Source organism: Alexandromys fortis, unplaced genomic scaffold, assembly GCF_014885135.2.
Source record: "Alexandromys fortis isolate MF-2015 unplaced genomic scaffold, M_Fortis_MF-2015_v1.1 scaffold_6, whole genome shotgun sequence".
NCBI classification, from domain to species: Eukaryota; Metazoa; Chordata; class Mammalia; order Rodentia; family Cricetidae; genus Alexandromys; species Alexandromys fortis.
Genome location: NW_026067902.1, coordinates 19,948,875 through 19,975,973, shown reverse-complemented (window position 1 = coordinate 19,975,973; position 27,099 = coordinate 19,948,875). Strand labels below are relative to the sequence as shown.

General features: G+C 53.6%; 1 protein-coding gene across 4 annotated transcripts; it reads left to right on the top strand.

Moving 5' to 3' along the window:
• Window positions 1-2,478: 2,478 nt before the first annotated feature.
• Bahd1 (bromo adjacent homology domain containing 1) lies at window positions 2,479-26,290 on the top strand. Of its 4 annotated transcripts, none has more exons than XM_050134137.1 (7): window positions 2,479-2,716; window positions 17,344-18,774; window positions 20,785-21,164; window positions 21,852-22,011; window positions 22,423-22,499; window positions 23,152-23,252; window positions 24,108-26,290. In XM_050134137.1, the coding sequence occupies exons 1-7, from the start codon at window positions 2,704-2,706 to the stop codon at window positions 24,295-24,297; spliced, it is 2,352 nt and encodes a 783-aa protein (XP_049990094.1). In that variant the 5' UTR covers window positions 2,479-2,703; the 3' UTR covers window positions 24,298-26,290. The 4 variants fall into 4 exon arrangements, with proteins under 4 accessions (XP_049990094.1, XP_049990095.1, XP_049990093.1 ...); XM_050134138.1 differs by having other exon boundaries at window positions 2,484-2,716; window positions 20,782-21,164; window positions 23,161-23,252; XM_050134136.1 differs by having other exon boundaries at window positions 2,485-2,716; window positions 20,782-21,164.
• Window positions 26,291-27,099: the final 809 nt, after the last annotated feature.

The window sequence follows — 27,099 nt, the reverse complement described above, 5'->3', positions numbered from 1 at the left end:
GGTCCCACTCAGACCCCCGATCACCCGGACCCAGCCTGTGGCAATAGGCGTCCTTAGGGAAGAGAAACGATCCTCTTTGATGGGCACTTAACAACTGGCTTCTTGGTGGCAGGAGGGGGCCCGTCCCCTCCGGCTTAGTTAGAAAGGGAGTACTTCTGACTCTCCTATCCCTAGGGAAAGAGGCCACAGCAGGTAAAAAACAGAGTTCTACACTTGGCTTTGCCTGAGGGCAAATAATTTCCGGAAGTCCCTTTAGGAGGGGGTGTTCTGACCCCTCTGAAGAGGGAGCGGGTCCCAGCAAAAGGGGGCTTCATTTGACGGGGGGAGGGGCCAAGTGGCATAAAATTTAATCCATGCCAAGGTGTCCCTGCACAAGAGAGCCAGTCCTTCATCTTGTCCAGTGGAGCTTAGGGGCCAGGTTGCTTAGAGTTCTGGGACCTGGAATTTGGACGTTCTGAGGAGAGGCAGAGGAGGGCTGCCTGTCTACACCGGGAAAGGCGACACCTGGGCATGACATCGAGGCAGGTGAAAGTGGTCAGTGCCACCTTCACAGAAACTTCGCTGCGGGTTTGGGTGCCCTGCCCGTGCCAGGTGGCTGGATCTCTTGGGGCAGGCGGTCTGCTGGGACTGCAGCGGCAGTTGGGGGGAGGTGCTTCGCGGCTGAACTGGGGATGACAGAGCAGCCAGTCTGTCCCTGCTGTCAGTCTGGTTGTACTTGGTGGGGGAGGGGTGTGCAGCACGTTCTCTCTGGCCCTGGATGTTCTCCTCCAGGCATCCATCTCCTCGGCTCTTCTGCTCCGAGGCAGCTAACCCTTACTGAAAGGTCGGGAGGTGCTTAGGTAAAGAGCAAGCCTCTTCTGCGGGCTGCGGTGAGCAGGGGTGGGGGTAGATAGTCGTGGAGACCTGATGGGTCCATTCCTCTTTCCAGACCAAGTGACAAACCCTTTTTTGGCCCGAGAGAGGAAAGGTGACAGCCCCCAGGCACTGGCACAGCTGTTCTGGTGGAGTGGGATGGGAGCAGCATGCTCTAAAGAAAGGCTGGAAAAACTAAGAGAGCTGGAGCCTTTTCAGAGAGGCTCTGGATTGGGAAGGAAGATGGACCAGATGCAGAGGTTCCTGAAAATGGAGTGAGAGAGGACAGGAGGCCAGAAGGTCCCTTTGGGGTACAAGCAGCCTGTATAATAACCCTGGCCTCCTCTTAGCTGACTTGTTGGCCAGCTTTAAAAAGCGAGAGAGAAGGGGGCCCAGGAGATCAGTGGGCTGCTAAAGGAGGAACATCAAGTGCCTTTAGCAAGCCATTGCTGCCCCCTCCCCCCAGCCCACTGAGCCTGAGCCACCTGGGGCAAAAGATCCAGCCGCCCACAGGGAAAGCTCTGAGGACTGAGTTCCTTTGGATGGAGCAGGCTGGGCAGTCTAAGTAGCTCCTGGGGGCTTTGCCTCTTTCACAGTCGGGATTCTCTGTTCCCTCCTACCTGGGTCCCAGAGATGTTAACTCTTGCCCTCTAGTACCAGGGCCACGGGGTTTAGCCTGAAGGTGTCAGGGAGAAGCCCACGCCAGCAATGTTGCTCTCTCCGTTCTCATGCTGAAAGTGGCCTGCCACTTGAGTATCCTTCCCTGTGACCTATCTTTCCTGATTCTCAGTCCCAGTCCCCCCACTATCAGAGATAAAGCAGCTATGTCCCCTTATCCCCTCTCCTTCTTCAACCTTCGGGAGCTTCAGCGGCCATTTAGGTGCCTTCTACTCCCGATCTGATGGGGACTGAGGTCTACCGTGAGACACGACCATGGACTTGGCCGAAGAGAGGGGCTAATTTTGTGAGATGGACAGTAGGGCTGGCCTGTGTGTACTGGGAAGGACTGTTGGGAATCTTTGCCTTGAGAAGGAAGAGAAAAGTCCTTCAGGGTCCTACTTTCCAAGGTCTGAGAGGTTGCCTTCCCTAACGATGGGAAGCAGACAGAAGGGAAGTGGTCCTAAGAGAGAGTTTGGCCCTTTGAGAAGTTTGTGCACCACGGTTTAGCACGGCCTTGGTAAACCATGCCCTGTAGGTAGTCTGGGGGTCCTCCCGCATAGTTCTGGAAGCAAATGAACTGCTTTTTTCTTTTTCTTTTTGTGAGGGAGGCAACTGCCCAGCCACGGAGACTGGCAGCCCTAGTTCCCTTCAAAGCTGCCTGGGTCAGTGCTTCAGTAGCATGGTCTGGGAGAGGTGGGGCACAGGATATAGGGCAGGAGGAGCCCCTAAGCCACTGTTTAAGGCTCGGTTTTTCCTGCTTACTAGCCAGGCTTCCTCAGCAGCACTCTGGGCGCTTCTCTGCCCTAGGCGTTCCAGGGCCCAGCCCCTCCCCGGCTGCTCCCAGGCTCGGGTGACTTGACACTACCCTTTCTGCTCCTGCTCCTTTACCTCCCTAAGCGCCCCTCCCCCGCCTGAATTGGGAATGAGGCTTTGTTCAGGGGTGGACTCTCAAGGATTTCTCAAGAACCTACTGTGTGCACATTACAGCTCCTTGAAGTGAAGTCCTGGGCTGGCTCTGGCGCGACAAGGTGTCCAGGACACAGTTCTTTCCCGCACCTCATAGGGACCTCCCACCCCTTCATATGACCTCAGCCTGCTGTGCCCACCCACCCAGCTGACCCCGAGAGCGTGCACAGGCTTGGAAAAGCACGTCTGTGGGTGTGAGAGACGGAGCCACAGCAGAAGGTGACTATGGGGAAGCTAGGTAAGTGTCTGCATTGGGTCTACGCTGGCTTGGGGACGCCAAGGAAGGTGTCCAGCCGCGCCTGTTGGGCTGCCCGCCCCTTTCGCCCTCCCTCGGAGAGCTCTGATGTTCCCCGCGGTGGTGGAAGAGGGTGTGTGGGTGTCAAGGACTCACAGACCGGGTTCTGCTGTCAGCTGGAAATGGATGAGGGTTCCACACTCGGCTTCTGAAAGAGGGCGAATTGGGAGCCGGGGTGGGGGGCGGTAGGTGAAGGGTAGAAAGAGGAAAAAGAGATGCGGGTGAGGGGTTACCAAGCCAGGACCGACCTTGCTAGGAAGGAAAGGAGACGTGGCAAGCAGGGAAGTCGGAAAGATGAGGCAAGGGCGGGAGGGGCTTCTCAGCAGTCGGGGCCCTTTCGCGCGAGTCTGGGGCCCTTTCAGCAGAAAAGGGGGTGTTGTTCTTGCTTGATTTTTCGGCTGGTCTTCTCGAAGATTGCCCCAGGGCAGCAGCCTGAGGAGGGTGGGGTGTCCCTCGGCCCGCAGTTTACTGTAGCGGGTGCTTAGAGAGGTTACCAGGGAAGAGGGATGTAGAAGGGTGACGGTCAGGGCGGGGGGGGGGTGAGCTAAGATTTCTCAGGGTGGGGGTCTGCCGCTGAGGGGCTGGGGCTTCAGGGTCAGGTCACCATGGGATACGGGCACAGGCTCCGAAGACGAGGAGAAAACCCAAGAAGCCGGCAAAGAAAATCATCCCCCCGCCACCACCCTTGGCACCGTACCCCTCCCCCCAGGCCCCACCACTCCCCGCACCGCCTCCCCCGGCCGCCTCGTGCTGCCCCCTGCGTCGGGACGACCGACCCGCGATTCTGATTGGTTGGAAAGCGGGAGGGGGAGCCGAGGGCCGGATTGGCTGGCGGGGCCAGCGCAGGGCGGGGCGGCTGATTGGCGGAGCTTGCCGAGGGGCGCGCCGCTGATTGGCTGGAGACGAGGAAGCAGGAAGGAGGGCGGCGGAGGCTCCGCTCTCGGGGAGTTTGTGGGGGAACCGCGAGCGGCGTAGCGGATCCCGGAGCCCGGCCCCCGCTGCCCGCCCGTCTGGCCGCCTGCCCCGCCCGTCCGGCCCTTGCCGTCCGCCCGCCCGGGCCAGGCGCGCCCGCCCCCCCGACGGCCCCGCCCGACCGCGGCCCCCGCTCCGCCCGCCCGGCCCCGGCCCCCAGGAGGAGGCGCTGACGCAGCAGCGTGGAGCCCGGGAATTGAGCGCCCCCGGGGGGTTCCAGCCGCCGGATTCCAGCCCGGCCGGGGCCTGCGGGCGCCCAAAGCCGCGCCGTCCGCGTCGCTCGTCCCGGTGAGCGAGGGGCCGGGATCCAGGAGGGGGAAGGGGCGGGCGGGCGAGCGAGCTAGGTAGGCGGACTAGCAAAAGGGAGAGGACCGGCCGCCCGTCAGCGCGCCCCGCCGAGCGCGCCGCGCCGCCGCCCCCGCCAGCCCCGGGAAGGGACGGACGGACGACAAGAAGCAGGTGCGGCCGCCTGCCCGCCCGCGCGCGCCGCCTCCCTCCCCCGGGTCCGGCGCCGCGGTCCCGCCATCGGGGAGCGCGGCGCGCCTCGAGGTGACAGCCCCCGGGGGGCGCCCGCCTCACAGGCCGGGGGCGGGGTGGGTGGCGGCCGCAGGGTGGCAGCTTGGCCGGGCGGCGGTGGCGCGGGCGTCCCGGGCTACGGAGGGCGGGAGGACGCGGGGCGCTTCCTCGCCGCGGTGGAGCCGGCTCGCCTCCGAGTGCGCGGGCGGCAAGGCCCCCGCCGCGCCCCCTCCCCCATCGCGGTCCCCGAGGCAAGGGGCCGCGGCCGGGGGCGTCGCCGCGGGATCGCCCTCTCGGGGTAGGGGGGCGCCCTCCCGGGTTGGGAGCAGACCGGCTATTGCCGGTGGGGGGGGTGGGGATGGGGGCCGCGCCAGGGCGAGGGGTAGTGTGGACCCGATCGGGTCGGACTGGAGGAAGGGAGGCGCCGAAGACGGAAGGGGACCGGTTCGAACAGCGAGTGTGGGCCGCGGGAGGCCCTGTGGGGACCGTGCGGGGCGGCGGCCGAGTCCGAGGTGGGGCGGGGGCAATCGAAGTTGTCAGACCGCCTCCAAGTGACAGCGGGACCCGGTGCTCCAGGCCCGGCCTGCTTGTACCCTTCCAACCCCGCCGCCTCTCCTCCGGGGCTGGGGGCCGGGTCAGGTCGGGCCCGAGGGGCCCGCTCGGCGATGAAGGGCCGGACAAAGGCGGCGCCCGAGCGGGCGCAGGTAGTGGTATCGGGGAGGGGAGCGAGTCCGGGGCACCCACCCCAAGGGGCGGGCGACGGGGCCGGACTCTGCCCTGGGGACTGCGGGGGCCGGGGCGTCCACCGGGAGGAGCTGCGGCACTGGCTCTGGGCTCTAGCCGCAGATCGCCTCGCGGCTCCGGGAAGAGTGGGGTCGACTTAGCCAAGGCGGAGGGGCAGGAGTGGGGGGTGTGTGCGCACCGAGTGCCCTGGCCGGTGGCGAACCGGCTTGGTGGACTCATGGAGGCAAGCAGAGCCTGCTAGCAGTGAGAGGCGTTCAGCAAGTCTGCCTACCGGTAGAGGTTTAACTCCACCTGGGATGTCTCCTAGTGGCCCATTGTCGGCAGTCTTAAGAGCACCGACAACTGACTACTTGGATTGGGACTAAGGGACCCACCCCCCTACACACACACCCACTGTGCCTGTCGATGCCTTCACTACTGCTGTAGCAGTTTTTCTTAGCTAAGAAGGTACCCACATAGGGACGTGATAAGCGAAGTCCATAAATCCAAGGAGAAATGTGATGATGAGATAAAGTGAGGTTTCCAGTTGTCTTTTGTGCCACCGGACACGTTTCTTCCCATCTTCTGCACCTGCATATCTTCTACTAAAAGGAGTAAAGAGCTTCTGAGGGACCACATTTCTCAGGGACAACATTGTCCTAGGGCACTTTGGAATCCCTGACTTAAGCTGAGAGTGCTGATAACCCCAGCAGTGACCAGCTCTAGGCTGTATGCTGTTTACACGTTTGTAAAAGACTCACTCAGCTCCAGTGCCCCCCCCCCCCATGTGAACATGTTGGGAACAGGAAGAGAGGAGACTCGGGCTAATGACAGCTGAGACCATGGCCTTTTGCTGAGAAAAATCTGGGTTGGAGTGGCACACCAGGGGGACTTGTCAAGAGCCCCATTCGGCTGAGGTTGGCTGTAAGCCCTTGATGAGAAAGCTACCTGTCTGCCTAGGGGGACTGGGCAGTAGGATATGGAGTTCATTCATGGCACCCATTGCTCTCCCCGGGAAAGCCTGTACCCCAGCTTGGGTGGAGTTGAGGCTTGTGGGAAAAGGGAGTATTACTTCTCACAAGAGACTGAAGTTTGTTTGACAGAATTTAATTGTATGTCTAAAATCCAGAGAAGGCTGGAGAATCTGTGCTTTTGCTGTGGTTGCACTGTATGTGACTTCTTTTGGTAGCAGTCAGAAGGGTGACCTGATTTGGCTGCTGGAAGGTTAAAAGGAGTTGCCAAAATAACATTTCCCTCTGTGGTAGGGATTTTACCTGGCAGGAGACTCATGCCTGTCAGATCAGTGTTGAGGGGAGCTGAGCCATTAGTATGTTTCTGCTCTCTGTTCCTCTCTGTCCCTCTGTCCTTCTTTCTCTCCTTCCCAACCCTTGCTCTCACGCTGTAGCTGAGGCTAGCCAGGAACTTTCAGCAATCCTTCTGTCTGCCTCCTGAGTGCTGGAATTATCTCTACCACTGTGCTGGTTTGGGTTTGTTCTTTCGCTGTCTCCCTCCCTTCCTTTCTGTTGCCATGTTCCCATGTCATTTTCCTCTTGCTTCCTCTGCCTCTTCTGATCCAATCTGTGCACAGCTACCAGATCATTCTCCCCACAGGACCCCTTCCACGAGTCAGTTTCTTACTCACTAAATTGTGGTTGCTCTCTCTTCCCTGCATTCTGACCCTCGACAGTGTCCCCAAGGCTGCTCACCAGTCACTCTGCACATTTGTCTCTCCTCTGCCCTTTGCTCCTGGCTCTTCCCTTTCCTTCTCTTCCACTTGTCCATTGTCTTGGTGTTGTTCAGGAAAATGTATTTTCTAGCACGGTGTCTTCTCAAATATTTTGTGAGCTGGAAGTTTCTTAAGGATAGGGGTAGTGAATTAAAGTGTACGTGTGTGTGTGGGGGGGTCTGTTCTGGAATAGAGAGGAACCTGGCTTTTCTAGAAATGCCCTGTATGGATTCAGTCCTTGGAGGGCTCTGACCCTTTCTGTCAAACGTATATAAATAGGGCATGTTTGTGAGGCTCTCATGGGTGTTTTCTTTTGCTGCTGTTCTGACCCATCTGCTGGTGAAGTCGGTCCTAGATAGTTCATGTGACACCACACAGACATGAATTGAAAAGGGGCTGTAACCCTGTTTTCCTCCTGTCCCCACTAAACCATCCTCTCCCTCTCTTCTACCCAGCTTTTCTGTTCATTTGCAATTTGCTTGCTGTCCATGCTAAATGAATCCATATGTTTTACCTCTTCTCATCTGGGTGTAAATAAGGGAGAAAACACTCTTAGGCGAACAGAGGAGAAAAATAAACCTGGGCTAGTCCATGGATGGGCTTCGTAGGGTCCTTTTCTAGAAAGTGTTTTTCCGCTTTGGGGGCTCTGTCTGTCCCGTGTTGGACCTTTGAGGAGGGAGTGCTATCCTTCCAGCGCTCTTAGAAGTTGGTTTGTGTTGGTGATCAAGCATGGACCTGGGAACGTGGGAGAAGACTGGTGCTGCTTTGACGCTCAGTGGTGAAGAAGCATATCTTGCATCCATCCTCTTTCCCCCAAACCTCTCTTTTGTGCCCCAGTTTGATGATTAATGGACCAGCATTTCCCTTCCAATCAGGAAGGCCACCCCTTACAGTTGCCATGGTAATGCAGACCTCTCCCCCGTCAGTTAAGAAAAAAAACCTACTACTTCTTATCCTTTACTGTAAGGGAAAAGCCACCCCAGAACGCCTCTCCTGGGCTCCTCATCTGCTTGCTCTGTCTGCGGTGTGCATCCTGGGACAGAGTCCTTTCCCTACTCGGGGACATTGCCTGAGTACCTCAACCAGAGTCTGCACTTGTCAGAACCGGCAGGAGAGGAAACAGCCTTTAAATTTATTCATCCATGATGCAAAGTACAATCCAGAAAGAGCCCTTCTCCTTTAGGGATACAGGAGGCGCCCTCCGTATGCTCTCCAGTATTTAGAGGTATGAACTGGGTAGCATTTGACACCTGAGAAGGAAATTTCAGTAGAGCAGAAAGAAAATCAGCCTAGCATATCTACTAGAAATTGGAGTTCAGTGAAAATGTGGTAATTATTTTCATTTCACCCCACCTCTCCATCAGAGCATCTAAGAGGACTTAGAATGTTTTCGTTTTATCTACTGTTGTTCCTCCTGACCTTGCTCAGGCAACATCTGGCCTCAGTGCCCTGTCGCAAGGTGAGTCATTAAGGAGGAGGAAAAAACCTTAAGGAGGAAAAAAAAAATCCCCAGAGCTCAAAAGTAGTCTGTGTTGAACTCAAGCTGCCAGCAAAGCTGGCGAGTTTATGGAGCATTATATGAACAGTCCGACATTAAAGGGCCTCCTTTTTATGAATGGGTCGTGAAGAATGTAAATAAAGCAGCATCTCTCAATGGGGAAGCATTTTACATAAGCAGCACTACCCCAGCCCAAGTATTTATGGGAACTTGCTAGCACTGTCTGGCAAGGCTTGTTTCCTTTGTGTCGTGACTTTGGAGGGACAAGGGGAGTGTGAGGAGAGTGCGCTTTGGCTCTGCGGGTTTGGCCTTGTCTTAGTGGCCAGCACAGTGTCTGTTAGCCCTAAAAAGATGGAAGAATACCACGTGTGGTCCAGAGCTTGTGAAAATTAGCAGCAGAGGTTCCTGATACCTGGTGGTGTAAGATTCTGCATGCAGCTTCTGACCCCTCAGGCTGCTTAGATCTTCCTAGGTCATGCCCAGGAGGTCTTGGATGATGAGATCCTACCTGGTTTTATGGGAGGCACCTAGCTGGAATAAAATGTACTGGTTTGAATTTCAGCACCTTTATCTTTCTATAGCCCCTCTCCTGGTTTTGCCACTAATGAGCTGTAAGCCAGCTAAAAAGTGGAGGAAGCAGTGGGCACCGAACATTCCTGCTCAGGGCTGCCAAGTCCCGGGGTCCCAGTGAGGGCCTGGGTGTCCTGTCCCTGGCATCTTGGTGTGAAAGCTGGGGATGAGAGGCCACTGGGTTTGGAGAACAGAGCCCAGAGTGCAGTCACTTCTCAGACTTGGTGTCCTGGAGTAGTGGTCATTGCATTTCTCTTTGCACAGTGGGAAATACCTGCACGGGTGGTTCTTCATCTGATTCAGTGTGCTGGTGGCTCTTGAGCTCCTCCACGGGCTTGGTCTGCCAGGAAGGAATGAGGGTTGTCTCTCAGTCTGGTGTCATGAATCAGTAACTTCCAAGATACCATAACCAAGTTACTTGAATGAAAAGACGGTGGCCTTTCATAGTTAATGAGAACAGTACTGGCTAAGAATGTCCTGGGTCTGATTATTTTCTCTGGCCTCTGCTCCTTCTCTGGGATTTAGGAAGGACAGATATGTTGACCTCCCTGACCTGGAGTCAGGTGTGTGTCTACTTCTGCCTCTGCCAATACAGTTTTTCCAGTTTCCTGCTGCAGACGAGCGGAATGGACCTTCTGCAATTGTAGTCACTTGTCGGGAATGTTTGGGGGAACAGTTTATCAGGTTTCTGTGCTGCCAGGTGGTTTAGAAGTGTGTTCTTAGAGTAGTTATCGGGGTGCCGCTTGTTGCCAGACAGTAGAACCCCATCTCCTCTGCAGCCAGGGTCAGTGGTCATTTCCCAGCCCTGACTCGGGCTCACAGAGTTTCCATTGACTGTAGAAAAGAATTCTATAGAGAGGAAATGCTCTTAGAGAAAACTGAAAGTATGAGAGGTTATCTGCCCTGAAGAGATGAGCAGGAGCAGTTGCTGTGTCTTTGTAAGTTAAGGTGGCCATCTCCGCTGTGATAGGCCACTTTCCCTCCATTGCAGTCTGAACCAGGGAAGGGGATTTCCCTCGGGCCTGTAGACTCGAGTAGATGTTTGGGGAAAAGTTCTTTCTCTGGATTTACTGTAAAATATGTTCTCTCTCTGGAGCATTCCCCACTTTCTAAGTAAAAATGATTTTGTTTCAAAAATGTATGCAAGAGTTTATTCTGGCCGGGCAGTGGTGGTGCCGCACACCTTTAATCCTAGCACTCAGGAGGCAGAGGCAGGTGGATCTCTGTAAATTCAAGGCCAGCCTGTTCTACAAATTAAATTCAAGGGAAGCCAGGATTGTTACACAGAGAAGCCCTGCATCCAAAAAAAAAAAAAAAAAAAAGCTTATTTGGAAATTCGAGCCAACTTTTCTAAAGATGATGATGATGACGATACTGATGATGATATAGAGACAGGATCCGATTTAGCCCAGTCTGCCTAGAACTCTCCATCCCCCTCCTCACCTTGAGTGCTAGTATTTATAGGTGTGTGAACCTGTCTCTGTGAACAGTTCTTTAAGCTGAGAAATTCAAGAGAAACTATTACGTTGGGCTGTGACCCAGCAGCCATCCTGTGAGGCCCTAGGAAATGGCAGTATGATAACAATGTGGAAGTATGGGCTCTGAGACACCTGGATGCCCCCCCACCCTTGCTTTTTACTGTGCTAGGTAGGGTTTTCTTAGGAGGGAGGGAGGGAGTGTGCGTGTGCCTGCGTGCGTGCGTGTGCTCGTGCACATGTAGGTCAGAGGACACCTTGCGGCAGTCAGGTCTTTCCTTCTACCATGTGAATTCTGGAGAATTTAGCTCAGATCATGAAGCTTGGCAGTATGTGCCTGTACCTGCAGAGCTCCCCCATGTATAGGAACACTCCTTCCTCCCTCCCTTCCTTCCTTCCTTCCTTCCTTCCTTCCTTCCTCCCTCCCTCCCTCCCTCCCTCCCTCCCTCCCTCCCTCCTTCTCTTCCTTCCTTCATTTTTATTGAACTCTTTGTGCCTGTTTAAGTCTCCTGAAGATGAAATGGTAACAGCTGCTTCCCTAGACTGCTGTGAAGGTAGATGCAGTGATTGCCATGTACTAGGTGGTACTGGGTGCCCAGAATACAGAGTAGCATTCTTGGGACAGTAGGAGCCCCTGGTGAGTCATGTTCCCTGCCCCTGCCCACAGAGACCTTGGGGACTGATCTGGCTCTTTGGTACTGATTCCACCTCCCTATCCTTTCTGGATTTACTGCTTACTGTTTTGTTTTGAGACAGGGTCTCATGCAGACCTCAGATTTACTGTGTAGCCAAGGATGCCTCCCGCACCTCACTGATTACAGCTGTACATCACACTGCCTGGTTTTGTGCAATGGTGGGGATCAAACCCATTGCTGCCTGCATACTAGACAACTGCTAGCTACATCCCCAGCCCAGGCTGTCTCTAGCGTTCTTTGTCATAATGTGTGTATGCTTACTCATTAATGTTCGGGGTGGAGGAGGCATGTAGAATCTTTCCTTGAGGTAGCTAGGTAAAATGGAGAGGAAAAGGGATGGTCGTGAAAGAGTTAATACAAAATTAATTTATGAATGTGGATTTAAGTTGAATAGGCACAATGGACTCCTGGGAATGAGGGTAAAGTTGAAGGCCAGAGGGTTCCCTAATCCAGACATTTAAAGTCCTTGGATTGCCTCAAACGTTGTTGGGGAGCATATTCTTTTTTTTTCTGCATCTTAGATCTATAGCGGGTAAAGTAGATGTACATTTCCCTAAATGGACTGGGGTGGGAACCCAGAAATCTAAAATACTTACAGATCCAAGGATTTTGAATACGGGATTTTCTACCCTTACTGAGTCAGGCCAGTGAGCTGGCAGTCAAGTAAACCAATGGATGGAATTTAGTAGTGGGGAAGGCGGAGGCTACCTGACCTTCCCCAGGCTTGCCACCTGTTTAGGTAGCGGAGGAGCCTGCCTTGTGACTCCCTTAGTGGAATGTTTGGAAGGCTTGCCTTGGGACTTGAATCAGGAGGTTCTTTGTTGGAAAGGTCTGGGGCATTGCTGTCCTCATGACTGGTGGTCTACTTATGTTCAGGACCAAGAGGTAGCTGACAAGCCACTGGAGTCCCCGTGTTACCCAAGCTAACCCAAAACTACTAGGGTACTGAGCCTGCCTTGAGGTTTCCTCACACCCATATTTTACTGGTGTTGGAGATTTGCGAATATCAGGCACAAGAGTGCTCAGCAGTTAAGAGCACTCATTGCTTTTTTCAAAGAACTCAGGTTCTAGTCCCAGCACCCATGTGGTGACTTACAGCTGTTTGTAACGTCAGTTCTCAGGATCTGACGTTCTGTTCTGACTTTGGGGGGCACCAGACACACAAACGGTGCATATACATGGCAGCCAAAACACTGATACACAAAAGAATTTTAGAAATAAGAAAAACAAAAGAATGGGCTTGTATTAATTGTCTGGTGTATACTAGGCACTCTATACATGTTCTTACTTAATCCTTAAAACAAACAGTCTTGCTTTGAAAAGTAAACCAAGCAAGGCTTGGAGTTCAGGCTCTTTTCCAGTCCTGATGAGGCTCTGCTGTGGGACTGGTGGTAGGGACAGAGATCACAAGTGGTGCTGTGTACCTGGGAAGGCGCAATGGGTACACCAGGAAGAGCTATGGGAGAGTAAAATGGCTAAGGTGTTGGGGCCTTTAAATCCCCTAGGGCCAACAGTACGACTCTGTGGATGAAGGCATTTCCTGCCAAGCCCGACATTCTTGAGTGCCATCTTCGGAACCCTCACAGTAGAATGAGAGAAATCAGCTACCGCACAAGTTGTCCTGACCACCTGTGCTATTGGTGCATGCACTCATACGCATACGTACACATGCACCAAAAAAAAGTGTTTAAAGACAACCCAAAGACTAGTTGGTATTGCACATGGTTACCTTATGTCAGTTTCGTGAAGCAGAACACGGGTACTACTAACGAACTACTAAAGCATGATGCCCTCCCACTGTCCTTGCTTAGGATCGGAGATACAGAAGGCACTGTCTTTATTTACTCCCTACCTGTAGGCAGGGCTTAGCTTCCATACTGAGGCATTGGCAGTTTCTGCCACCTGAGAAAGCGCTTACTTAGTATTGCTGCTGTTACTACCCTAAACTTTGATCTCTAACAGACATGGGAGTCTGTAGTCTTAAGTTAGAGCTTCCCCCTCCCAGCGAATCCATGTGCCTTTACGGTTAGTGGAAGAGGCCTGGCTGGCTGACTGGCTTTGGCTCTGGAGCTAGAAGTAAGCCAAGGTCTGAAGCTTTGGCCCTTTAGGCTCTCATACTAGGGTATCAGAGTCGATTTTTTTTTTTTTTTTAATATCCATCGGGCTGAGCTGAGCTGCCCCAGCCAGCTCCTTTCTGCGTGGGATGGGTGGTGGGGTGATCATGACTCCTATGCAGCTACTTGCTGTGTGTCTCTTGGGTTCCCAGAGACCTCAGTATGACCCATGAGGAGCAGGTGAGGTCTTACAGGCTCTAGACAGTATTGGTACCTTTAGATGACAGGTGTAACTCCTCAGATGGATGCCAGACCTAAGGAGAATCAAAAACAAGCCTATGCCCAGGTGGGTGGGAGCAGTTCCCTTTGGTTGTGCACTGTGCTCTTTCCTGCCCAGGTATTTCTATTATTAAGCTCAGTTGCAAGGCGGCTTGAGTACCTGCAGCAGGTGATGTTAAATTGGCAGAGCTGTGGGTGCCTGCTGTGGATCCTTAGTCAGATACTGGGGTGGTCAGAACACATGCCATCCTGGTCCCATCTCCCCCCATTCATACCACCCTGGCTCCACAGGGGAAAGGGGACATTGTTGCCATCTTTCCTTGGGATGGACATTTGAATGTCCTTGGCAGAATAGTAACAGAGCAGAGTTCAAGTGCGGACTGGATGGACTGGATGTTTGGATTCTCGCCCAGACGGCCCAGGGCTCCTGCTGTAGGGAACTGATGATAGGTGCCTCTTCTGTGGCCAGGAGGGAGAGGAAGGCTTCTGCTCTCCACCAGGCTTCCCCACAGTATCTTGCCATCCTTGTCAGTGCTGGGAAGTAAGGTTTATTTTGGTATGTCAGTTTCAGACAAGGAACCTCAAGTTTAAGTGAGTTGTTCATTTGGGTCAGAGCCAGCTTCGGCTTTGCATTTTGCTAAACTGAATGTAGAACCCAGGACCTTGTACTTGGTAGACAAGCTTTCTACCACTGAGCTGCTTCTCACCCCCAGAGCCAGGCCCGCCTTCCTTAGACTCAGTTCTGTCTGCTTCTCACTAGAAACGGAGAGGTGCAGTACCTTTGCCTGGCTTTACCATAAGCCACGCAGAAAAAGCTGCTATTTGCCCAAGTGCCGTCGGTTGAACATGTAAATGAAAAAGGAGACTTTGCCTTTGCGTGCTTGTTGCTTTTCTTTGGTAAGATTCAAGAAAGCTGGTGTTTCTAACAAAGATTCTTCTTTCAGGGGAATAGTCCCAGTCCTGAGACTGAGGACACTGATTGACTGGGGGGCGCTGTGTAGTAAGGGGAGCAGGAAGCAGTTTTGAGGATCTCTTCCTACCCGGGGCAGATTTAATTTATGGGCGTGGTTCATTCATACTGTGACCTGTAGCCCAAGCCTCTGGCCTCCCTTGTTGGAGCCTTCTGCTGGACACTAGCAGCTAGCATGTGCACTGCTTCTGTTGACAGGGTGGTATGTGCCTTTTCTGCTTCTGGGCATGGCTTCTGCTAGCCCCAGGCAGAGCTGAGTTACACTAAAGCCTAGCCTCACACACCCCGACGCTCCAGATCCCCCTCTGCCTGGAATGGAGATCTCTTGCTTGCCAACTTGACTTATGGGGTTCAACTTGTGGGGTCTTTGGCTCAGAAGCCCTCTGGCCGGCCACTGTCCTTTAGATCAGTTGTTCAGGGCTGGTGACAGTCAGACTGGTTTTCCCCAGTGAGAGCTTGCTTGATACCAGCTAGGTAAAAGGGGAGTCCTTCCCAGGAACCTTCTCTCAGGGGACCTGGATTGTTTGTGCAGGGACAGGTCTTCCCGAGGGCAGAGGAGCAGTACTCACCACTTGACAGTGGTACAAAGTTCTGGGCTGAGCTAATGGAAATGAGAGGGCCTGAAGGAATGGCTGTCCTCCCAGAATAGGGACCAGGGCTTCTGTGCACTCCCGGCCGGCCCTGCAAGGCAGACGGCCCTGGCAGGCTGCAAGCCCCTCCACCTAGCCCCACCCCAGGGAAAAGCTGCTGCTGAGGTTCTCACAGGTCTTCAAAGCATGACTCACGCTAGCTCTCCTCATTTCCAAGTACAGCAGAGGGCGGCAGCAGAGACCCCAGCCTCTCAAGACCGCGCCACCGGGGCCCCACATGAAAGCTGGAGGTTATTTTGCAATGTGCTTTGATGGCTCTGGCAGTCTTTAGCCAGTGACAGGAGGTTTGGCAGATGCAGAGGAGGCTAGCAGGAGGCTCCTGTGCTTGGCTTGGAAACAGGACTTGCACCCTGTGATGTAGAGATTTACCGGATGTCCAGCCCTGGGGGCAATGGCTCCCTGAGAGACTGGAGTACTGAATGGGAGGTTAAAGTGAAACCATCTTTACAGGAAACACAACACTCCTGAACAGGCTCCTGAGAGTGGCCACTGCTGCTGCTTCCCACCTCTCTGCCTGGGACTTGTGGGTGCTAAGAGGGAAGTACCGAGTATAGACAGATAGCTGGGGCCAGCCCACCACCCCTGTAACCAACCTCCAGCAGGCAGCCTCCTTCCTCCTCAGAGCCCTCCACTAGCTGCTGTTCTCTGCTTATGCTCTTTCCTGCCCACCCCCTTTGCTCTGTGCTTGGTATCCATGTCCTCAAAGGCCACAGGCCCAGGTGACTTCACCCTTGGCCCCCCGCCATTCCCAGACCCAGCTGCTCTGGCGACTTGGGGCCTGTTGAGGGGCTTCAGCCCATGTTTGGCTGCATTGTCTATTCACTCGTCCTTCATCTCCAGGCTTCTTGGGAATGGGAAGCAGGACCTTGGCTTTGCCCACAAGTGCAGATACTCTGCCGCCGGCACAGGGTGCCTCCTGGTTCAAGAAAAGAGTCTGTGGGTTGTCTGCGCCTGGGATGCTTTTGAGCGCAAAAGGGGCGAGCTGACGAGTGTGCTGAGCAGCCAGGACAGCGATCCCAAGTCAGAGCAGAAAAGAGACGCCTGGAATTGTTATGAGCTCTGCCATTTAAGAATGAATGGATTTGCCTCCTGTGACTCTTCCGTGCCTGGGGCCTGATTTCTGGACAGTGGCAGGTTCCCACACATGGCCCGTTGCTTCTTCCCCCTTGCAGTTTTCCCAGTCCTTTCTCCATGAGGGTTGTCTACACTGCCCCATCGGCTGAGTTTTCTTTCACTCTTTCCAGGCCAGTGCAGCTTGTCTGTGCAGAGAAGGCACCTGGTGACCCCCCACTAATGGCTGAAGACCACAAAACTAATGGGGAAGAACTTGTCAAAGCCTGGAAATCCTCAGGCTTGGGATCTTTGGGGTTAAGTCCCCGCCCCTCTCCACTTCTCCCAGCATGAATAACAATAGTGGGGAAACTAAGCTGAAAAGCCTAGCCTGCTGGATGGGGAGGGGTCCCTGAGGTGCCTGGTGAGGAGAAGCGTGGACTGTCTGGCACCTCACTTGGCAGCCCCTGTGCTTTGGAGAATAGATGGGAAGTAGTCTGGCCACCCTCCCTCACCCTTGCAGATCTGCCTTGCCTTTATGGTACAAGTGTGCAGTGCACAGCTCAGCCAGCTCTGGCCTTTGTCACTTAGAACCTGAGATCAGACTGCCCCTGAGTGTATATATAGTAGGGAACATCTGCAAAGCCAGAGTTATTGATCATCCTGGTCATGGGCATCCTCGGGCTTCCTGAGACTCTCCTCCCCTCTCCTGCCCACTATCTTACCTATCAAGGAAAACTGAGTTACAGGGCAAGGCTTACAAGGACCACTGGTTTTTCTCCTGTGCTAACTTTGATCCTAGCTTAATATCGGTTTCCAACCCTGGCACGCTGAGCTGCCTTTCCCTGGAATCCGACCAGATTAGGTGGGAGCTACTTCCTTGGGCAGGCTCAGGCCTCACCTTTCTTAGGGCTTTTCCAGAAAGATGCAGTTATGGCTCTCTTGCTGGATGAAGGGACCTTCTTCCCCTGCCTAGCAGACAGGTTCTTTGACTCAAACCTCTCTCTGCCTAGTCTCTGGCTAGTCTCAGAAGCCCAGAGTTGAGGAGTTGGTAGTACTTTGGTTGTGTCTCTAAAGCCTCACACTGCCTCAGCCCCGTTCTGGCTGTGTTTTTACAGCTTCCTCTTGGGTGTCTAGTGGAAGCAGAAGAAGAGGTCTGATTGTTGCCTTCCGTTCCTCCTGTGCCTTGGCACTGGTGTCTGTGACATATCTCAGGCTTTCTGGGGCTTAATTCGTGGGGACTATGTGCTAAGGGAGAGGGGGAGCCAGTACTTGCTCAGCTACTGGTGGTCTGCTCGCACTTGGAAGGCGGGTCCTAGGAAGTTCCAAACTGGAGACAGCAGGAGGGAGGCAGTGACCAGGTCTCCTCATTGCCTGCCTTCTTTCCCGCAGATTGGAGGGATTCCATGACACACACTCGGAGGAAGTCCCTTCCTATGCTTAGTTCTGGCCCCACTGGCCGAGGGGAGCCCCTGCAGATGGAAGACAGCAATATGGAACAGGGGACTGAAGATGTGGAGCCAGGCATGCCTGAGAGCCCTGGGCATCTCCCAGGGCGCCGCAAGAACTACCCATTGCGTAAGCGTTCACTGGTTCCAGGAAAGCCCAAGGCCTGCAAAGTGCTGCTGACTCGCCTGGAAAACGTGGCTGGTCCACGAAGTGCAGATGAGGCTGATGAGCTGCCCCCTGACCTGCCCAAGCCCCCTAGTCCGGCCCCTTCCAGTGAGGACACTGGCCTTGTGCAGCCCCGCAAGCGGCGCCTGGCCTCTCTCAACGCAGAGGCCCTCAATAATCTGCTGTTGGAGCGGGAAGACACAGGCAGCCTGGCAGGTGCCCGCCGAAACCGAGGCGGGGACCCTCACCGTAGCCGGGACCGGGCCACAGGGACCTGGTCTTCCTCTAAGAAGCGACCTCGACTGGGAGACCTTGGAAAAGGAAGTCGAGACCAGTCCCCAGAGCCAGCCCCAGATGAAGGTGCCCGACGAGATGGAGACCCAGCTCCCAAGAGACTGGCTAGCCTAAACGCAGCTGCCTTCTTGAAACTCAGCCAGGAGCGGGAGCTACCTCTTCGACCCTCTCGTGCCCAGGCTGAAGCAGATGGGCGCTCCGCTGAGCCCCTGGCACCCAAGATTCTGCGGCCAAAGTGGGCCAAGGTCAGTAACAAGAACTGTCCCAAGGCTCGGCAGGGGACTGGCTCTGGGGAGACTTCAGGGACCCCCAGCTGGCAAGAACAGCCTGATGAACCTTGTCCATCTGCTATTCCTCGTGGGCCACCTATCCAGCCATCTCGCCAGGCCCCAGGCAAGGCTCTGGAGGACCCCTTGCGCCCCCACCTGCCTCTGCTGATGGGTGGGCAAGCAGCCCTGAAGCCAGAGCCAGGCCGTCCAGGTGAAGAGTCACCCGCCCCCAAGCAGGAACTGCACCAGCCCTCCTTCCCTGCACCTCAGCTGTCTCCACTGCCGTTGCCTGGCAATCCAGCAGACTACAGTGGTCTATGCGGAGGGCCTGAGCTCACTGCCCTGGGCAGCTTCTACCTGTACTGTGGCCAAGACGGGCTGCAGTGTGGGAGCTACTCCCCTTGCCCCATGCTCCCAGAAGGCAAGCTGACTCCGGTGGCAGCCCCCAATGAGGGGCTTCTCATGTCCCCGAGCTCAGTGCCCTCTGGCATCCCTTTCCAACACCCTCCTTGGAGCTCATCTCGCTACTGCTCCAGTGAGGACACTGGAGCGAATGGCTACAGCGTTTGTGGGGTGCTGCCCCTGCCTCTCGCCCACATTGGCACTACCTGTGGCGGCTGCCCCTACAAAATGCCTTTTACAGCAGGTAAGCTCTGTTGGGGACACACATGGTATGCTAGGGAGTTTTTAAGGCATGGCATCCCGGGTGGCTGAGATACAGCTCTGGACAGGGACTCTACTGAGTCTGGCTGCTACCTGGGAGGGAGCTTTAAGAAGGGAGGTCTCTACTTATTTAGGCAATGTCCTAGGCCTACAAACAATCCCAGGAAAGAGCCCCATTTAGCTCTTATGGCCTGCTTTGCCCAGACTGTCAGTGAGATTTTCCAGCTTGGAAGTTAATGTACATAGTGGACAAAGTCCCTCCTCCAAAACTGGGATTCCCGTTCTTAAACTCTTAGATACAGAAATTAGGGTCTTAGGTAGGCCCTGTGGTGCACGGCTGTAAGCTCAGCTACACAGAAGGCTGAGTCTGGGATCATGAGTTCAAGACCAGGCAGAGTTACAGAAAGAGACACTTCTCAAACAAAAAAAGAGAAAGGTCTGGAGTTCAGTGATGATAGGAGTGTTTGGCATATGTGAGGCCCTAGGTTCAATTCCCAAACGTGGGGAAGAAAGAAAGAAACAAACAAACAAACTAGGGTTTTTTTTTTTAATTTATTTATTTATTATGTATACAATATTCTGTCTGTATATATGCCTGCAGGCCAGAAGAGGACACTATACCTCATTACAGATGGTTGTGAGCCACCATGTGGTTGCTGGGAATTGAACTCAGGACCTTTGGAAGAGCAGGCGATGCTCTTAACCACTGAGCCATCTCTCTAGCCCCCACAAACTAGGGTTTTTGCCAAGTCATTCCCATGTCCCTTCTATCTGGGGCTCTCCCTCATCCCTTGGAAAACTAACATTCCTCATGTCCAGGATCCACCTACATGCCGGCTGAGTTTAGCATTCATGCGAAGCAACACCAGGGGTGGTGGGACAGTTTTGCCCTGGCTGTACAGGCTTTGAAAAGACAATAGATACACAGATGTGGCATTGTGTGGATAGTTGGGTGTAGGCAGGGTGGGTGGGCATACTCAAGAAGAGACCAGTGGGTTTGGCACCCTCGGCTTTGTTATCTGTAAGACCCAGTGATGGCTTGTGCTCAGCAAGACAGAAAAGGTTGTCCGCACCTTCTCTCCAGGCTGCTCCCTCCAGCTTCTGGGTAGAAATGAGGTGACTAAAGCCATCCTGACCAGCAGGTCTGCCCTGTGCAAGAGAGGTGAGGGCTGGGCCATCCCTGCTCTTCCCTCCTCCCCCAACACCCCTTAATGTAGGGGTCTATAAAACAGCTTTATAGACCACTTGGCTCTGGCCAGACTGGTTCTATCAGGTTCTAACATGGGTTGGAGTCCTGAGAAACAAGAGCAGACTGTTTCCTGGCCTTTCCTCATAGACCCTTACCTTTTACCCTAATGAGCAAGACCACCCATAAGCACTGTGTGCCAAGCGCCATTCTCAGTCCTTGACACACAGTCACAAGGCATGTAATTAGGCAGACTCTGCCAAAGTGCCTGGATTGAAATGTTCTCCCCTGCTCCCTCTCCTCACGACTTCGGCTAAGCCAGTGACTGCTGTGTCTGTTTCCTCCAGTGTAAAGCAGCAGTAATGGTTCCTACCTGGGGGTGTCGCAAGGGTGAAATGAGTTAGTATGTAAATAAGGGAAACAGTCAGAATTCTGTGTCATGCTTGTAAGCACTACTTAACATTGCAGAGGGGCCAGAGTGACTTGCCTGAGGTCACGTGGCTGGTAAGTGGTAGGTGTGGGGCTCATATCCCAGTCTGTCTGACTCCAGAACTGTGAAAACCCTGGAGAATCTTAGGTCAGAGCTAACGAAGATATTTTTGCTGTCACTCCTTCCAGTTAGAATGGGACACACAAGTGTCTACTGGCCAGTTTCCAAGGTGAAGAAAGGCCTGAGTCCCACCTTCCATCTCAACTGGCCTTAGAGTTGCACCTTGGAACTAAGCCAGGCCTGGGACCTGAAAACAGATGGCTAGAGGGGTTGGAGTTTGTTCTACCTACCTTGACCCACTCTCCTTTTTTTAGAAGGCTGCAGGTCCCTCGGCCAGCTGGAATTTCCTCTCCCAGAAGCTGGCCACCCAGCCTCACCTGCTCACCCCCTCCTGGGATGCCCTGTGCCCAGTGTGCCACCTGCAGCAGAGCCCATCCCCCATCTTCAGACACCCACCTCGGAGCCCCAGACGGTAGCCCGGGCATGCCCTCAGAGCGCCAAGCCTCCAAGTGGTTCCAAGTCTGGCCTGCGCACAGGCTCTAGCTGTAGGTACACTGTGAGGAGCAAGGCTGCCCGCAGACCCAGCCACCCCAAGCAGCCGCGTGCTCAGTGCCCACGTCCTCGCCGCCGCCGTCGCCGCCGCACTAATGGCTGGGTGCCTGTCGGTGCCGCCTGTGAGAAGGCAGTGTATGTCCTGGTGAGTGTTAGCACTTAGCTGATGGGAAGAGGGTGGGGGCAGTAGGACACAGGACACTAATGAGATGGGGCTGGCTACTCTAAGGGCAACAAGGAGCTGCAGTTCACCTCAGGAACCAGTGTTAAGTTCCCCCAGTTCTTACCATGCACCCTGGTGGTTTCTGTTTGTCACTTAGTCTTGGTGATCCGAGTCTTCACCTTCCCGGCCCTGTTCACTCCTCTTTCCATCCCACACTGTATTAGGGGGGTTGAGGTGATGGAGTAACACCAGAAGAGGGAAAGCAGTGTCAGCTAGAATGTTGAGCACGTCTGAATTCCATATTAGAACTTAGCTAAGTGCTTTGCATGCTTTATCCTCTTTAATCTGACCATTGCTGTACGTGTGTAGTATGTGCTCCATGATCCCTTAGATAGATAAGGAAACTCTCCCAAGGCTCTGCCACTTACAATGGTGATTTAAGGGTTCAAACTCAGACCACCCCATTAGTGCCCAAATGCTTAGAGAACCAGCTTCATTGATATCACCGTTTCCAAGCTTAGGAGTTCCCCACCCCGATCCTTTCCCAGTCTTCAGTATCCTGGGGTGGACTGCCTTAGTGAACTAGAGGAGATACTAATCCCTCTTCCCTCTGTCCTCACTCTGGAGTGTGGCTCGCAGACTTATTTCTGTCATTGCTTCATTGCCCAGGATGAGCCAGAACCTGCCATCCGAAAGAGCTACCAGGCAGTTGAGCGACATGGAGAGACAATCCGAGTTCGCGACACTGTCCTCCTCAAGTCAGGCCCAAGAAAGACGTCTACACCTTATGTGGCCAAGATCTCCGCCCTCTGGGAGAACCCTGAGTCAGGTACCTGTCCCCGAACCCAAGAAACAGCCCTTCATTTGGCCCCTGCCTAGAGTTTGGCCTGGCACAAGACCACCATTCTTGGCAGAGTCTGCCCATCCTTCAGCTGGGGTCTGGCTGCTGCGGAGGTATAGCAACTTGTGACTTAAGTTGAATCCATGCACTCACTTCGTTAGCCACCAGAGCCCAAGCACTTGTCCCAGGCCTTAGCCATCAGTGCCTTCTCGCCCGTCTCTATGTCTAACAGCATTCCAGGCTGCTGAGTGCTTGGCCTTGGTCAGGGGACACAGGCAGCCAGAGCCTACAGGATGGGGCCAGCATCTGGGGTTGGACAAACCTCTCGGGCAGGTGGCCAGCCTGTCTTAAAGAAGCAGGGTTGCTAGCTCCAGCCATGACCTCTCTGTTGTCTCCTAGGAGAACTGATGATGAGCCTCCTGTGGTATTACAGGCCTGAGCACTTACAGGGAGGCCGCAGCCCCAGCATGCATGAGGTGAGCTGCCTAGCAATGGGGGTGCAGCAGGGTGACATTAAGACATGGCATATGAAAGGGACAGCTAGGAAACAGCCAAGTCCTCCTTCAAGCCCTCTGGGGATTAGCATCTCCCAAACACCGTCCCAGCTTATGTTCCAAATGGGAATAATGACCCTTGAGCACCGGGCTTTGAAAATGGAAGTGAGCAGTTCTGTGCTAACTCGGGATGACAAGGTGGCACTGTGCACCTCATCCCTTTATTACCTGCAGCGCTCAGCACCTCTGAGCTGAGCGCTTATAGGCTGAGAGTGGTCGAGCTCACCTGTTACTTCCTTTGTGAGACAGGGTTTCACCGTACAGCTCTAGCCTGGAATTTACTATGGGTAGACCAGGCAACCTTGAACCCACAGAGATGCATCTGCTAGGATTAAAAACATGTGCCACCCCCTTTGGTGTGGGACTTTTCATCTCATGGCGGAGAAAGGGACCAATTTCTTTTCCTCTTAGGGCTGTGTGGGAAGACAGGGTCAAGACTTAGATGAAACTGACTCTGTTGCTGCTGGCATTGGCTCTGGTCAGCACTCCCTGCAGAGGAGGCCATGCCTGCCTTGTTCTGGAGTGAGCTGCCTTTCTCGCTCCCATAATAAACCCGCTCCTCTTTCCCCTTGAGCCTTTGCAGAATGAAGTTTTTGCATCGAGACATCAGGACCAGAACAGTGTGGCCTGCATCGAAGAGAAGTGCTATGTGCTAACCTTTGCTGAGTACTGCAGGTAGGTGGTACTCTCTGCCCCCGTAGCTGGTACTCTGCTCCCCACCCCCCGTAGGTGGTCTCTGCCCACGTAGCTGGCCTCTCCCCTTGGACTCAGTGAGCATGATTTGGGGTAACTATATGGAATTCCAAGGAAATCACTTTATGCTCTAGGCCCAATCTTAATGGTTTAAAATGTTCTTCCCTAAAACCTATCTTTAATACAGTTTCTCACCTTGTAGGTTATGACCCCTTTGGGGGTAAAGCAACCCTTTTACAGGGGTTGCCTAAGACCATTGTGTAGAAATAACCAGGCTAGCTAAGGATAAAACAATTTTATTTATTATAAGGGGAAAACTCACGAAACAGTAAACACAAAATAACTATCCACTAAGGATCATCTAATACCTTTTGTTTAGATTTGTTTGAGACAGAGTCTGTGTAGCTCTGTGCTCTCCTGGAACTCAATATGTAGACCAGACTGGCCTCGAACTCCAAGAGATCTGCCTGCCTTTGCCTCCTAAGTGCTGAGATTAAAAACCACACTTGGCTGGAATTTTATTTTTTAATTATCAGAACTGTTTCCTCCTGAGGTAGAGTAATTTAGAGAGCACAGGTTCTCCTGATGGTGTTGTGGCCCACTAGTGTTCTGAGAGAGATCTAGGAAAACTGAGGTTTTTGGGAAAGAAGCCCTGAATGGTGTGTGTGTCCAGGAGTCAACTGGAAGCTGTCAGAGTGCACCCAGTCTTGGGGATCAGAATAGGGCAGTGTCACCTCCCAGTCCCCACTCAATGGGTAGTGTAGGGAAGAGATTGGTTTTCTTAGAAAAGTGGCTGTGCTGAAGGCAGTAATGGTGTGTGGTTGTGTGTGGTTGCAGGTTCTGTGCCATGGCCAAACGCCGAGGCGAGGGCCTTCCCAGCCGAAAGACAGCACTGGTGCCCCCATCTTCAGACTACTCCACCCCACCACACCGCACAGTGCCAGAGGACACGGATCCTGAGCTGGTGTTCCTTTGCCGCCATGTCTATGACTTCCGCCATGGCCGCATCCTCAAGAACCCCCAGTAGCTCCTGTCTTCGTGCTCACACTGGGGCTGCCTTCGGGAGAGTGGGGCCTGGGGTAGGGGCACTGCTTGAAGCACAGCACTTGGTTAAGGGCCATGGGATGCTGGCCTGTGGTTCTCTTGGGGGGGAGGGAGGGCAGGGGCCCTATGGATTCTGGGCCACATGGGAGAAAGGGAGGCCAGGACACAAGAAAGTTATCTGAGTCCTCAGCTTGGCCTGGGGTACCTATTTGGGCACCCCAGCGTGGAGACTCCTGAAGATTCAGTCTTCCCTGAGGTTGGGCCAGACCTGAGGGACATGGGTCAAGGTAGGGCAGGGGCAAGTAGAAGGGTTAAAGTCCTTCCAGAAACAGGCCCAGCAACCCCTTTTCTAGCCTCCTAGGCCTTCCAAGGGTAGCAGGAGCCAGCTTTACCTCACCCACTGTGACCCGCTGCTTCCCATCAGCCTGGGATCAGGCTCTGCAGATTCTAGCACAGCTCTGACTTGTTCCAGTGAGTCAAGAGAGCCAAGCTTTGACTTCCTCTTCCTGGACTCAAGGCTTTTCCTCGGCTTTCTTCCTTTACCCCTGCGCAGTAGCTACTGGTGCTGGCATAAGTTGACCCGGTCCACCCATGGGTGTCCGCCTCCTGTCAGCTTTCCATTAAGGGCCACCCAGCAGGTCTGGCTTCCCAGAATACCGGTCAACATGGAGCTTGTCATGTCTGGAAGAGCTGATGAGTGCTGGGAGAGAGGGTGGGGGGCAGGGGACAAGGAAAATTGCTACCTGATTTGCTGAAGATTTTTCCTCTTGCCTTATACTTGGAGGTTCTGGGAAACCTCTTGCAGAACTTCACACAAGACTCTTCAAGCCACACCCACCTGAAATCAAACCAAAGGAGTGCTGTGGCTCTCCCTGCCCTGCCACCCCTTACCCTAGTCTTTTGTAGATTGCACTAATTTACATCCCAGTGAGAATCAACACTGTATCAGTCCCACAGACCAGAGCTGCAGCCAACTCTAGGAGCTAGGACCTAGTACTTGCATTTTCAGTTTCTTCCATTGCCCAGAGATTTGTTCTCACCTCATGCTCCCTACTAGAGATTGATCAGGAGGCTGGGTCCCCTGTTGTCCTGGCATGGGGTCTAGGCTTTTGGAGGCCTGGTTATTTGTACCTTGTTTGTACCAAAGAGGAGCGTGGGGATTGAGGAGAGTGCAGTGTGGTTGGGTTTGGGCCCAACACTGGGAACCTGCCAGCCAAGCACTTCTACAAGGGCATGCTCCAGGGGCATATGCTGTGGAAGGTGGCACTGGGTCCTCCCCTAGAGAGGGGTGACACGGGTCCAGGAGTCTGAGATGGCACTGGGTGAGTACAGTCTGGCACAGGCTACAGTGGGAGGTGGAAGTGAACCCTGAAGGCAAAGTCCTAGCAACTTCAGGTCCAGGTCCTGATTCTTAGAAGATAAGTTGTTCCTGATGGGTAATTGGGCTGGGTGAGGACCTGAAGGCTTCAGGGGTTAATTTTTGTTTTGGAAGCTGTGTCCCAAACCCAAAAGGAAGACTTTGTATTGAATAAGCTCTTTGGAGGAAGGCATGTATCTGGAGGAGCAAGGTGTAAGAGGTCAGCAGAGTGGTAGTGGACCCATTGGAGCCTGCTCTTTCTAGGGTGCTGCCAAGAAACCCAGCCTCACCCCCAGGAAAGGAGAGAAGAATCCTAGGAGGCAGGGGCTGCTGCCAGATGTTAAATGCTTTTGGAATCTCTTAGATGTGGAAATATTTTTTCGAACATGAAATTGCAGCTAGTAGAATTTCAATGGAAGTATAATCCATGTAAAATATATTTTAGTTGATATTTTGTAAAATGCACTTTTTGTGTGTGTCGATCCTGGTTTCCCAGATCTGTATTTCAGTGTTTACAAGGGAGGGGGTACCTTTCCTCACCTCCCTTCTGACAGAGATTAGAAGTACTTCTTTAAGAAAAATAAATAAATTTGAGAAATTGTATTGATTTAGAAAAGAATTATTTCCTGTGTGTCTTATTTGGGGGGGCATGTAAATATGAATAGGCTTACCATTGTTTCGGGTCCTGATTAATTACTCTTGGCAACACAAGGGCTCACTAAGGCCGGTGAGGTTGCAAAGCTAGAAGAAAAGGAGAATGGAAAGAGGAAATGGAGCTTGAAGTTAGCCTTGAGGCAGCCATGGCTCCTGGGTTTGTGAAATTCTTGGGTTGCCAACACTGACCTGAGTGGGAGTGAAGCGCGTCTGGACACTTGAAGATAACAGAACTGGCTAGAAACTCGCCTCAGTGTCCTGCAACTGGCATTCCTTTTGTGGATGGAACAGAGATTCTGACTGGTGGAGTGGCTATGGAGCCTAGCTAGCCCTACCTTGCTAGCCTGATCCAAATCCATGTTGGTGGGAATGATGGGGAGAGGCGGAGCTTTCATCCCCAATGCTCTCTACAGAGGTTCACGATAGGGGCGGCCATCAGTGTGCTGCCCGCGAGAGTTGTCATTTTGTGAACAGATGTGGTACCAAGTAATCCCACCACCAGAAGTCCGTATATACATTGACTAGAAGCCGACAGCAGCAGTGTGGTTGGTGCAGGGTCAGAAGTGACCTGGAAAGGTACCTTGTCCCGCTGAGCCAACTCCTGGGACTTGAGGATCACTGAACCTCCCAGTTCTGTTCCTTAGTACCTGTGTTCTCTGAGCCTGGGTTTGGAGGCTCACACTTTTAGCATCCAGAATAAGCAAGTCTCATCGCTGTTACTGGCTACTCCTTCCATCACCCTCTGGATATAACCTGTCCTAAGGTCAACACTTC